The 12,891-nt window shown below is 45.4% G+C and overlaps 1 protein-coding gene across 2 annotated transcripts in view; it reads left to right on the forward strand.

Annotated features, from left to right (window-relative positions):
* Positions 1–12,533, forward strand: part of OTULIN (OTU deubiquitinase with linear linkage specificity) — a 35,069-nt gene extending 22,536 nt beyond the window's left edge. For both annotated transcript variants that reach the window (XM_040262253.1, XM_040262254.1), the window contains exons 5-7: positions 611–736; positions 3,630–3,899; positions 8,360–12,533. In XM_040262253.1, the coding sequence (XP_040118187.1) occupies positions 611–736; positions 3,630–3,899; positions 8,360–8,554 (591 nt within the window). In that variant the 3' untranslated portion in view covers positions 8,555–12,533. The remainder of the gene's footprint in view (positions 1–610; positions 737–3,629; positions 3,900–8,359) is intronic.
* Positions 12,534–12,891: the final 358 nt, after the last annotated feature.

Raw genomic sequence — 12,891 nt, forward strand, 5'->3', positions numbered from 1 at the left:
CCCTTGCTTCTTATTCTCAGTTGTAGTTTTTTATCTTACTTACACTGATTAGGTACTTAAACTGGAGACCATCTTATTCCTTTTTAATCTTAAAACTATGATGATGGTGTAAAAATTGGAAATTAGGTTTTGTTTTCCTAGTCAGGAAAGGAGCAGGTTTTTGCTGTTTCCGGACCATCTCATTAGACCCAAAGTGCCTTCCTGAGTCAGGCATCAGGGAGTGGCAGGGTGGGGGCCAGTGAGCCCAGCTGGCGCCCAGGTGGTTTACACCAAGACCTGTGTGGACACTGTCTTCACACACCCTTACATAGAGCTCAGGAGTGTTTGTGGCTGTGGCGGGAGCCCAGCAAGGTGGACCGTGCTTTTGGGCCGCAACCAGAACTGCCTTGTCACTCTCACAGCCCTCTGCAGGGTGGCTGTTTCTGACCTCCTGACGTCTAGATGTAGGTCCCCTGACCCAAACCCAGACAGATGTGCAGAAATTAATTTTGGAAACAAAGGCCGCAAAGGTCGGTCTTCTAGGTTACATTGTTTCTTACAGCTTGGCTCATGTGATGGAGTGTTTGGAACCTTAACCTTTTTTCTCTCTTCTGTTTCTTGATAACTCTAGTTACCAGAAAAGCTCATAAGCAAATACAGCTGGATCAAGCAGTGGAAGCTGGGACTGAAATTTGAGGGGAAGAGCCAGGACCTGGTGGATAAAATTAAGGAGTCCCTCGCTTTACTGAGGAAGAAGGTTTGGAACATATAGTTTTCTTTGATAAGTACAGAGCTCTGACTCCCAATTGCCCCAGCACACCACCTCTTAGTCCTCACTTAGTGGGTTACAGGCTGCCCAGGTGGCTCAGTGGTAAAGAATCCGCCCGCCAAGGCAGGAGATGTGAGTTTGATCCCTGGGTCGGGAAGATTCCCCTGGAGAAGGAAATGGCAGCCCACTCCAGTTTTCTTGCCTGGAGAATCGCATGGATGGAGGAGCCTGGCGGGCTACAGTCCGTGGGGTTGCCATGAATCAGACATGCCTGAGCGACTAAGCAACAATGGTGGGTTATCACTTGCTCTTGGCTGGCTTTTACGCAAAGTAATTCTAAACAAACACAAACTCTTCCTCTGAGGTGTTTGGTAAAATGAAGCGGTATCAACGTCATACATTCTCAGAGGAGATGACATGTTAAATGAAATGTTTAATTTTGTTTAAAGCAAACCTTACAATTGTAGTCTTGTCTTCTAAGTCATACTGACAAGTTTCAGGGATGTCATTTGGTCCGTATCTCGTACAGTATCATCAGTGATATGAATGCTCATTTATTAAATTCTTCCCAATTATGTTCATGTTTTAAGATTCTGTCCATATTTATTAGGCATGTTTTCTTTTACGACGATTGTCCAGGGCAGTAGATTTAGTAACTTGTCTTTTGAAAACGATCCTCAGGGTTTCTCTGAAGCAGAATTGTGAGAAGGCACTTGGTCAGCTGAGCCCCAGTGATTTGGTCGTTAAACCCTCCCTCTTCATGGCTCTCTGCTGTCTTACACGGGTGGGGTATCCTGCTTGCACACCAGCCCACATGGACCTCTCGGTTGCTGGTCTCGGAACAGCCTGGATGCTCTCCTCTCCAGGAGTCCCGGACAGAGGGCCTGTTAGTTGTTCTGGGCTTCGTAGATGGAGTAGGGAGGGCTGTAAGGCGGTGTCAGGCATCGTCTTTCAAGACTTCTAGCACACACCCCAGTCATCAGCCTCTTAACTGTGGCCTGCTGCCCCCATGAGACTTGCAGCCTCATGAGAGACTTCATACACTTCATATGTGCCAGGCTGTACCCTGAAGTTTCTACTATGTAATTGTCACGTGATAAGTGTTCAGCAGGGTGTCGTCACTGTGGTTGTCCTCACTTTACAGACGAGGAGACCGTCCTGTTCATTCCTTTACAGCCAGTGCTGGGCACTGGGCCTGACACACAGCAGGAATTGGGGAAATACTTTGTTGAATGAGTAGAGGACGCTGACTTCCTGGAGCCTAGTTTGTATTTATAAAAATGAGAAATGTGTGCTGGAAAATAATACTGCTGAAGAAGGACTAGTGATAAAGACGTGGGAGCAAGAGAAGGACAGAGGGGGTCTGTTCGTGTTGCCTGTTGAAGCAAAACGCAGGATTAGAAGGGCTGGAGCCCCATGCCGCCCTAGGCAGGTCCTGGGTTAGCAGCGGGTGGAGCTTGGGGGAGTGAACAGGAAGGCTTCAGCATAGCCACTAGTGACCGTCCATTTTAACTCAAATTTTTCAGTTCTTGAGAAGTCACTTTATACACCTAGTAAAGACACACCTAGTCTGCTGTAACTGATCTTGATTTGGGGGAATTTTAAAGTGATTCCAATTTATAATTATTCCATTAAAATTATTCCTTAATAATCTGAGCCAGCACTGCTGACACCTCGTAGGTGCCAGGCTGTACCCTAAAGTTCTCTGTATTACGTAATTCTCACACCAGAAGGGCGTCACGGTTGTGGTTGTGCCCACTTTACACGTGATGAGACTAAGGCCCTGCAGGGGCCAGCAGCTGCTTGGTGGTGAGGCCCTTGTTCCATCCTGACTCTAACTCCAGAGCTGTGCTCTCACCTGCCAGCCTGGTCTACTCCTGGAAAATATGAGATGTTGTAGCTTTCAGAGTCCTGTGGCACAGTTATCACCATTAAAATGTACTCTTGAATTAAAAAATTTAATGGTTTTGCAGAGGAGCAGTAGTTACTGATTATACACAAGGATTAGTTTTGTGTTGGCATCTCTTATTCCCAAGGAGATTCTTCAACAACATATATTTATAGGATTTTCTTCTTCACTTAAGGAGTTAGCATTTGTTAGCTGAATACCTGATTGTTGTTGTTCAGTCGCTACGTTGTATCTGACTCCTTGTGACCCCATGGACTGCAGCTGGCTAGGCTTCCCTGTCCTTCACTACCTCCCAGAGTTTGCTCAGATTCCTGTTCATTGAGTTGGTGATACTATCTAACCATCTCATCCTGGGCTCCCCCCTTCTCCTTGAATACCTGATTCTGTCCTTTGTTTTTAATCAGAAGTCAGTACGAATTTCCTGAGTAGATTTATTCATCTGAAACTCAAGTAAACTTTTAATAAGGGGTTAGAAGGGTAAGTTTAGTAAACAGGTATTCAGGAGATGTCACAGTCTTCCTTGCCTGTCTTCACGTTATAAGGTTGTCTTAGTGTTTCTGGGTGGTATCGGCTGCCATAAGCCCCTTCAAGGAGAAGGGTGATTTCAGCTATGCTCCAGGGCATCATCACATCAGGTCTCTCAAAAGCGTGTTCACTCTCCTTCAAATATTTGTTTATTGACCTGTTCCGTTTCTTTGCCTGGGAAGATATGAGAGTTGAAATTTCCATTCCGTGATCCTAGAGCTTGTCCTTAGTGCAGTATACTTGGTTTCAGATTACCAGGGGAAGAGCTGAATAAGGAAAGCGTGTGGTACAGTTGTTGCTCAAGTGCTGGAAAATTGAATGCTGAGCGTTGGTACATGACCTGTGGTCGCCTACCTATTCTGAAAATAATTTTGTGCTCATAGTGCGGGGTTTTACCAGGGACTTTCAGAACAACAATTTAATTATTACGTAATTTTCTTATTATAGTGGGCAAGCCTGGCTGAACTGAGAACTGCGGAAGCAAGGCAGATGGCTTGTGATGAACTGTTCACAAATGAAGAAGAGGAGTACAGCCTCTATGAAGCTGTAAAATTCCTAATGCTGAACAGAGCCATTGAACTCTATGATGATAGAGAAAAGGGGAAGGAAGTGCCGTTTTTCTCTGTGCTTCTCTTTGCTCGGGATACGTCAAGTGACCCTGGTCAGCTGCTGCGGAACCATCTTAACCAGGTGGGGCACACTGGCGGCCTGGAACAGGTGAGTCGTGCCTTTGGGAGTTCATTAGCCCAGAGCAGCAGCATCAGCCTTCAACCACTGCTTCAGTTTTTGTGGGTCTGGAGCTTGGGAGCCGTGCTGTTGTGTGGTTCTGGCTCAGGGTCGCAAGAGGTTGCGTTGAGTCTTGGTCAGGGCTGCAGTCTCTGGAGGGCTCAACTGCGACTGGAGGGTCCACTTGCAGCCTGGTGCACACTCACCTGTCTGTTGATGGGAGGGCTCAGTCCCTCACTGGGGGTCAGTGGGAAGGCTCAGTGCCTCGCTATGTGGGGCTTTCCATAGGGCTGCTCAAATGTCCTCCTGACATGGCAGCTGGCTTCTCTCAGAAGGTGGTCCAAGAAGACAGCCAGGATGCTCAAGTGCCTTCTGTGGTCTAATGTTGGAAGTCACTCACTGGCACTTACACTAGATTCTGTTTGTTAGAAGCAGATCACGTCATTCTTCCCACACTCAAGTCAGGCATGCTGAAGAATTGTGAGCCTGTTTTTATTTATTTATTTATTTTTAATTGGAGGATAATTGCTTTGGAATACTGCGTTGGTTTCTGATTCATGCATCAACATGAATCAGCCAAGGGTATGTATATGTCCCTTCCCCTTTGAACCTCCCTCCACCTCCCAGCCCTCGAGGGTGAACCTGTTTTATACCCACCATGGTTGTCTCAGCCTGGGCTTTCTCCTGTTGTGTGGTGGATGGGACCAGAACCTTTGGCTCCAGAAAGAAACCAAGCCCTGGGAAGGAGTCCTCTGAAGGGTCTTGATTAATCTTGGCTGCTGTTGCTTTATTAGGTAGCATCCTTTAAAAATAGAAGTGGAGTCAGACTTTGGCCAGGAGAGCTAGCCTGCTATTGGATCTTCAACAGATAGGCTAAGTTTGGAGTTTCACCCAGAGACCCAGTGTGGCGCTGTCCTGTGGTCACCCGTTGACCCACCACACTCTGCTCTCTTTTTTTGTTGGGTCATTACATTGCTCTGAACAGCCTAAGTCCTTCTTTAGTCCAATAGCCAACCACTTGAGAACCATGGTTGGTGACATTGTACAGGAGACAGGGATCAAGACCATCCCCAAGAAAAAGAAATGCAAAAAAACCGAAATGGGTGTCTGAGGAGGCCTTACAAATAGCTGTGAAAAGAAGAGAAGTGAAAAGCAAAGGAATAAAGGAAAGATATACCCATTTGAATGCAGAGTTCCAAAGAATAGCAAGGAGAGATAAAAAGCCTTTCTCAGTGATGAATGCAAAGAAATAGAGGAATACAATAGAATGGGAAAGACTAGAGATCTCTTCAAGAAAATTAGAGATACCAAGGGAACTTTTCATGCAAAGATGGGCTCAATAAAGGACAGAAATGGTATGGACCTAACAGAGGCAGACGATATTAAGAAGAGGTGGCATGAATACACAGAAGAACGGTACCAAAAAGGTCTTCATGACCCAGATAATCATGATGGTGTGATCACTCACCTAGAGCCAGACATCCTGGAATGTGAAGTCAAGTGGACCTTAGAAAGCATCACTACGAACAAAGCTAGTGGAGGTGATGGAATTCTAGTTGAGCTGTTTCAAATCCTGAAAGATGATGCTGTAAAAGTACTGCACTCAACATATCAACAAGTTTGGAAAACTCAGCAGTGGCCACAGAACTGGAAAAGGTCAGTTTTCATTCCAATCCCGAAGAAAGGGATTCCAAAGAATGTTCAAACTACTGCACAGTTGCACTCGTCTCACACGCTAGTAAAGTAATGCTCAAAATTCTCCAAGCCAGGCTTCAGCAATATGTGAACCGTGAACTTCCAGATGTTCAAGGTGGTTTTAGAAAAGGCAGAAGAACCAGAGATCAAATTGCCGACATCCGCTGGATCATGGAAAAAGCAAGAGAGTTCCAGAAAAACATCTATTTCTACTTTATTGACTATGCCAAAGCCTTTATGTGGATCAAAATAAACTGTGGAACATTCTGAAAGATATGGGAATATCAGACCACCCGACCTGCCTCTTGAGAAACCTGTATGCAGGTCAGGAAGCAGCAGTTAGAACTGGACATGGAACAACAGACTGGTTCCAAATAGGAAAAGGAGTACGTCAAGGTTGTATATTGTCACCCTGCTTATTTAACTTATATGCAGAGTACATTATGAGAAATGCTGGGCTGGAGGAAGCACAAGCTGGAATCAAGATTGTCAGGAGAAATATCAATAACCTCAGATATGCAGATGACACCATCCTTATGGCAGAAAGTGAAGAAGAACTAAAGAGCCTCTTGATGAAAGTGAAAGAGGAGAGTGAAAAAGTTGGCTTAAAACTCAACATTCAGAAAACTAAGATCATGGCATCCGGTCCCATCACTTCATGGCAAATAGATGTGGAAACAGTGGCTGACTTTACTTTTGTGGGCTCCAAAATCACTGCAGATGGTGATTGCAGCCATGAAATTAAAAGACGCTTACTCCTTGGAAGGAAAGTTATGACCAACCTAGACAGCATATTAAAAAGCAGAGACGTTACTTTGCCAACAAAGGTCCATCTTGTCAAGGCTATGGTTTTTCCAGTGGTCATGTATGGATGTGAGAGTTGGACTATAAAGAAAGCTGAGCACTGAAGAATTGATGCTTTTGAACTGTGGTGTTGGGGAAGACTCTTGAGAGTCCCTTGGACTGCAAGGAGATCCAACCAGTCTATCCTAAAGGAGATCAGTCCTGGGTGTTCATTGGAAGGACTGCTGTTGAAGCTGAAACTCCAATACTTTGGCCACCGGATGCGAAGAGCTGACTCATTGGAAAAGACCCTGATGCTGGGAAAGATTGAGGGCAGGAGGAGAAGGGGACGACAAGATGAGATGGCTGGATGGCATCACCGACTCAATCGACATGAGTTTGGGTAAACTCTAGGAGTTGGTGATGGACAGGGAGGCCTCGCACACTGTGGTCATTGGGTCGCAGAGTCGGACACGACTGAGCGACTGAACTGAGAAGCATTGAGGCTTTCCATTCAGAGTGCTGCTTTCCTGCGTGCAGGGCTGACTTGGAGCTTGCCTTTTACTGGTTACCTAGGAAAGAGCAAAGATGGCGGTCACTGCTGAGTCAGCCAGGGTCGAAGATAAACTGGTTTAAAAAAGTTTGTAGTCGAAAGGTAAGTTACTTAGGCGCCTTGAGCCGCTGCAGATAGCTTGCACTGACAAGCCTGGCAGAGCATAGTCTGAATTAGGCTTCTCTTCGTCCTTTCTGAGTCCCCACGAGTCTGCTGTGACATGTTTAAATAGCAGTTCTGTGGAAATATGATGTACATCCCAGTTTACACCTTTGAAGTGTGTAACTCAGTGGATTTTGGTGTTCATAGAGTTTTGCAGCCATCACAGAGTCTAATTTTAGACTGTTTTATCACTCCTAAAGGAAACCTCATACCCTCATTCCCCTTTGTCCAGCCCTAGGCAACCACTAACTTACTTTCTGTTTTTACAGACTTGTCTGTCCTGAGCATTTCATGTAAATGGAATTTTATACTATGTGGTCTTTTATGACTGGCTTCTTTGAGCCTAATGTCTTCCAGATTCATCAGTATTGCAGCGTGTATCAATAGTTCATTCCTTTTTATTGACCAATAGTATTCCATTGTATGGATGTATCACATTTTATACATCCACTTCAGTTGTTTCCACTTTTTGGTGATTATGGATAATCCTGATGTGAACATCATATACAAGTTTTTTGCAGGACATATGTTTTTAATGCTCCTGGGTATATGTTAATCTAGGAGTGGAACTGCTGGGCTACATGGCAATTCTTTGTTTAAAACTTTGAGGAACTGCCAAACTTTTTAAAAGCAGCTGCACTCTTTTATATCCCCACCAGCAATGTTTCCGAGTTCCATTTCTTTACATCCTTACCACACTTTTTTTAGAAAGTCGAGGTAAAGTTAATATAACAGCAAAGTAACCATTTTAAAGTGTGCGGTTCACTCACTCTCCGTGCATTTGCAGCCTAGTGTGACCTTTACCTGTGCCAAGTTCCGAAACAGTTTCCTTCCCCTGAGAGAAAGAAAACCTGGTGCCCGTGAGCCAGTCTCTCCCCATGGTCATCTGTCCATTGGATTGTAGCCGTTCGAGTGGGTGGGAAGTGGCGTCTCATTGTGGGTTTGATTTGCATTCCCCCGATGACTTTGTATGTACTTAGTGGTATTTGCATGTCATCTTTGGAGAAAAATCTATTCAAGTCCTTTGGGCAGTTTTTAGACTGGTTATTGGCTTTTTTTTTTATTGTCAAGTTGAGATGTTCTTAATGTATTCAAACTACAAGTCCCTTATGAGACATATGACCTCTTCTTGATGTGTTTGATTATAATGACCCATACATAACAGCAGGACCCACGCAAGTGGCAGGACTGGGGCTAGGCTGCAGGAGGAAGATGGGCTTGGACCAGCCGCATCCTTCAGCCTTTCTTCTCCCCGCAGGTCGAGATGTTCCTCCTGGCCTACGCTGTGCGCCACACCATCCAGGTGTATCGGCTCTCCAAGTATGGCACCGAGGAGTTCGTCACTGTCTACCCCACCGATCCCCCCCGGGACTGGCCGGTGGTGACCCTGATCGCCGAGGACGACCGGCACTACAACATCCCCGTCCGAGTGTGCGAGGAGACCAGCCTGTGAGCTGCGCTTGGCCCACCTGGCCACGCGGCTGAGGGGCGCAGGCAGCCCCTCGCCGGGGCCTTGGGCCTGCAGGTCCCTGAGCCCGACCTCTGAGGACACCTGGGCCTGGTTAGCCTCACCAGACTGGAGTGTTCTGGGGACTAGCTTTGGCAAATCATAAGTAACCGCGATTTTTTCCCCCTCATCTGTGATGCAGTACGTTCCCGTGGGAGCCTTCAGAGCACACCTGTTAAAAGGTGCAAACTACACCTCCTCCATAAAAGAGATACTTTTATATCAGAGGAGTCGCATCCTGGACAGAAAAGTGTCCAAAGCGCTCTCTCATAGTAAACTGGCTTTCAATTTTTTTTTTTTTAAAGGTGGTAACTTTTGTTCCGGTGGTCACGGTGTCTGCGGTGCCTTTTCTCTACATCTATGCAATCGGTTCACGTGGTAGAAGTCAGGGGCAGAGCCTGCCAACAGCCCAGCATCCTCTGCTAGTCTCACCCAGCAATGGTTTGAATCCACATGTTAATTAAAGCTCTTGTAAGCTGAGTGTCTAATAGAAGAATCAACTGGGTCCAAAAGCGAGCTGCTTAAAGGCTGGAGACGGGGTTGCAGGAGGAAGCAGCGGCCCCAGGACTCTTGCTCTGCCAGGACGTGCCAGGCGCCTGTGGTTGCGGACACCCTGGCTCGGGACCCTGGTGTGGGGGTGGGTGGTCGGCAGGAAAGCCCCTGGGATCAGGGGCTGTTCCTTCATCTGCAGTTCCACAGATTCACCATCATCTAGTCAGAGTCAAGCTTAGACCCGTGTGCATTTTTAGCAGAAGCCAAGGCCGATTGATGAGTTTCTGGAGAGTGCTTCCATGGCCAGGTTCATGTCCCGCATCTGTTGGAGGGGATGAGTTAGCAGCAGAGGGTCTCCGGTTTTCATGAGTAAGTTTTCAGTACAAGAACATGCTTAACACTGACTGCAGAAGCATGGCCGAGCTGCACCCTTGGTTGAGTTTGGGATGCCCAGGGGAGGCAGCATTCTGGCCACGAATGGTGGCCTTGCCTAGTCAGTCATAGGCTAGGGTGGTGCCTGAGAGGCGGGGGTGGGCTCGGCCAGCCCAGCTGAGCCTTGTCTGCATCAGGGCCCTAATCCCTGTGGCTTGTGGACACCTCACTCTTTCAGACTATCAGCAGCACCTGGATTGGTTCATTATTTGTGGAGATGGTGTTACCCTGAAGTACTGAGCTTTATTCTATAATAATTATAATCTTTATGTGATTTAATACAATATAGTTGATAAGCTATCTAATCTGTTTTCCCTCCCCCCGCCCCGCCCCCAGGGACAGAACTTTTGTGAAAATGTAAGTTTTGCTTTTATTTAAAAATCAAAATTTTCGGTTGAGAAAAAACTCAGAGGATACAGAAGACTATGCAGACTGTTACACGAGTATTCCTCCCATTACCTCATCAGTAATATTCACATTTTGGTAGATACTTAACTCATTAGGGTGTTTAAATTGATTTTTAGTCTAGATGTGCGTGAATGTGTTGGAGAGGCTTTGTCTTTCACTGTGAAATGCAGTGGTGCCTCGAATAAGAATAAGAAAGTACCTGGAAGCCAAATGAAAATAATGACTTCCTGTTGGCTTGGATGCTTCATTTTATGTTACATGATTTTCATGCAACTTACAAGAGGAAATGCCTACCAGTTCATTCTTGAACATGTTTAAAAGCGCAACTTCAAACACTTCAGTTGTACAAGGCAGTTGGTGTCTGTGTCCATCAAACCACTGGCAGATCTCCTCTGTTGAGTTTAGTGATACTCATGATCTCTGCATTTTTGAGAATGTTCTAGTCTTAGTGAACTTGATCTGGGCTTCTGGGTAGCTCGATTACATCTCATATTTTTTTCTTGTTCCTGTGTATGATATTGTTAGAATGTGTGCAGAAATTGTGGTCTTAACCACCCCATTGATGAAAACTTAAAAGTGTGCATTTAAGTTGCTTTCTGTCCCAAGGCCATATTAGACTCTACTCTCAGACTGTCATGCAGGTTTAGAAGGATCACAGCATCAGAGAAGTCAAGCTTTCAAAGAAACAGTACTTCAGGAAATGTAGATGATTGGCGAACTTTAAAAATACATTTTTTTGTTGCAACATGCAACTATAGTTGCCCAGAACTTTAATTCCATTTTTCATTCTTGCTCTTAGCCTGGTTGGGTGATATCAGTAGGATTGAAATTGAGTTGAGACCAAAATGGATTCAGGAGGATAATTTACTTAGAGGGAATCTCTAAAATGGTATGAGTGTTTCCAAAAAAGGAAGGTAGTGGGAACTACACTTTGCTTACTTTCTATCCCAGGATTTCTTGCAAAAGTTCAGTCGTTTTGGAGCCTTCTGGTCTTAGTAGAAAGAAGATATCTGCCTTGAACAGGTTGACTTATGCCTTTGAGCTTGTTTAAAGTGCATTAAACCTAAGAAAAATTTCCCTGTAACAAGTTCCATGGAATTACCTCTTGGCATGTGGGATTTGATCTGAAATGTCAGTTCCTCTTCCTTGGAGTTCAGCATATCTGAAAACGCCTTAAAGGCACAGAACAGGATTGACCCTGCTCTCTACATACAGCCGTTTACACTTCCATTATACGTTCAGTTAACATCTGAAGTTTTCTTTGATTGTGGAAACAGACATCCCTTTGGTATTCTTTCATTATTTTTCCCTCCAGTTCTAGGGCTTGTCAAGTAAAATCTCAGACCCCTTGAATCTTACCCCTCTGTCAGAAAAAACACCTTTGCTGGGTTTTGTGTGCTTCTTTTTTCCTTTATTTTTTCCGAGGCTGTGTTATCCTTCTGCCCGCTTCACCTCAGGGTGCTCTTTTCCCTAAGAGTTTGTTGTCTCCTGTTTGAAGAGCTTCCAGGTGGTGACTGTTAGGTGCTGTCTCACCTTTGATAATCCAGCTTCCTACATTGCAGCAGAGAAGTCAGACATACCTCCTGGCTTTGTCTCCTTTGTGGTGTTAAAGTTTGATCGTGTTCCTGGCTCTCTTTCTAAAGCAAACCTTTGCAGGTACTCCCTCTTTGAAAGCCAGGAAGTTATTTTCAGAAATACAAACCTCCAGGGAATTTTACTTGTACTCATACACAAAAATACATGGATGCCTTTTTTAAAAATGATCTGTATCTAGTTAAAAACCAATAAGAATGTGTTTGGAGTGAATCTGAAATGTGTGTGAAAGATATAAGAGTCCTCACATAGTTGAGCAAAGTCAGGGCACAATATCAAGTAATTTTACCAACTTACCAGAGACGTTTCAGTTTTGCTTAGATAACATCACTGGCCACAGGCGTTAGTTTTTGTGAAAACCCCCCAGTCAGTAATGTGTTAAAATGGCCCAAGAATAGTAAGGAGTGAGCTGCAGAGGGACGAACTGATTTTAGATGAAAAAATGCCTTTGAAAAACAAAACGGATGCCTAACAGACCTCAGCTTAAGTTAATAAAAGGATAAAAATCTGAACCAGCGCACACCACTTCTGTGCGTGGATTCTGCAGATTCCTTTTTCGAAAGTTGAAGCCCCCTGTGTAACAGTAGTAGACTGCCTAATGCTGAATTCTCAGAAAACCTTCTTGGGGGTCTCCTGAGGGGCTGGAGAGAGCAGGAAGCCAGTGCTGAATCGCGCAGTAAAGTGACACAACGGGCAGCTGATGATCAATACTTGTAACTGATCCAGGGAATAACTCGGAGCCATGAAAAGCACAAAACTAAACTGGTTTGGCTGCCCCCAGCCCTGGTGGCTGTAAGGGTAGGGTAGGCTCGGCCGTGACCAGAATGGGCGGGGATGTGTGTATGAAGATGCCTGCTCGCTGGTCTGCACTCAGATCACGATGTTCTGTGTGTGAGGTCACACAGCCTGAGACCCTGCACGTTTGGGAGGGTGGAGGTGAGCTGTCCCTTTTGCCTTTTTTTTCCCCATGCTAAATTGAAATTTATTACTGGAAATAGTGGAGGATGTTAGTAGGTATCATTAAACTCTCCAGAGTGGTCATAAAGTCTGGAGATAACAGATAATTATATTGAAATGTGTTATCAGCAAACCACTTGCTACGTTTATCTCTGTTTCCAGGGGTCTTCCCTGGTGGCTCAGTGGTAAAGAGTCTGCCTGCAATGCAGGAGATGCAGGTTCAATCCCTGGGGTTCAGGAAGATTCCCTGGAGAAGGAAATGGCCACCTTCTTGCCTGGAAAATTCCAGGGACAGAGGAGCCTGGCAGGCTACAGTCCATAGGGGTCACAATAGCGTCGGCACATGGCTTAGTGACTGAGCAAGGCGAGGCTGTTGACCTTGTGGCTATCTGTATATTTCC

This window comes from Oryx dammah, unplaced genomic scaffold (genome assembly GCF_014754425.2).
Source record: "Oryx dammah isolate SB20612 unplaced genomic scaffold, SCBI_Odam_1.1 HiC_scaffold_20, whole genome shotgun sequence".
Lineage (NCBI taxonomy): Eukaryota > Metazoa > Chordata > Mammalia > Artiodactyla > Bovidae > Oryx > Oryx dammah.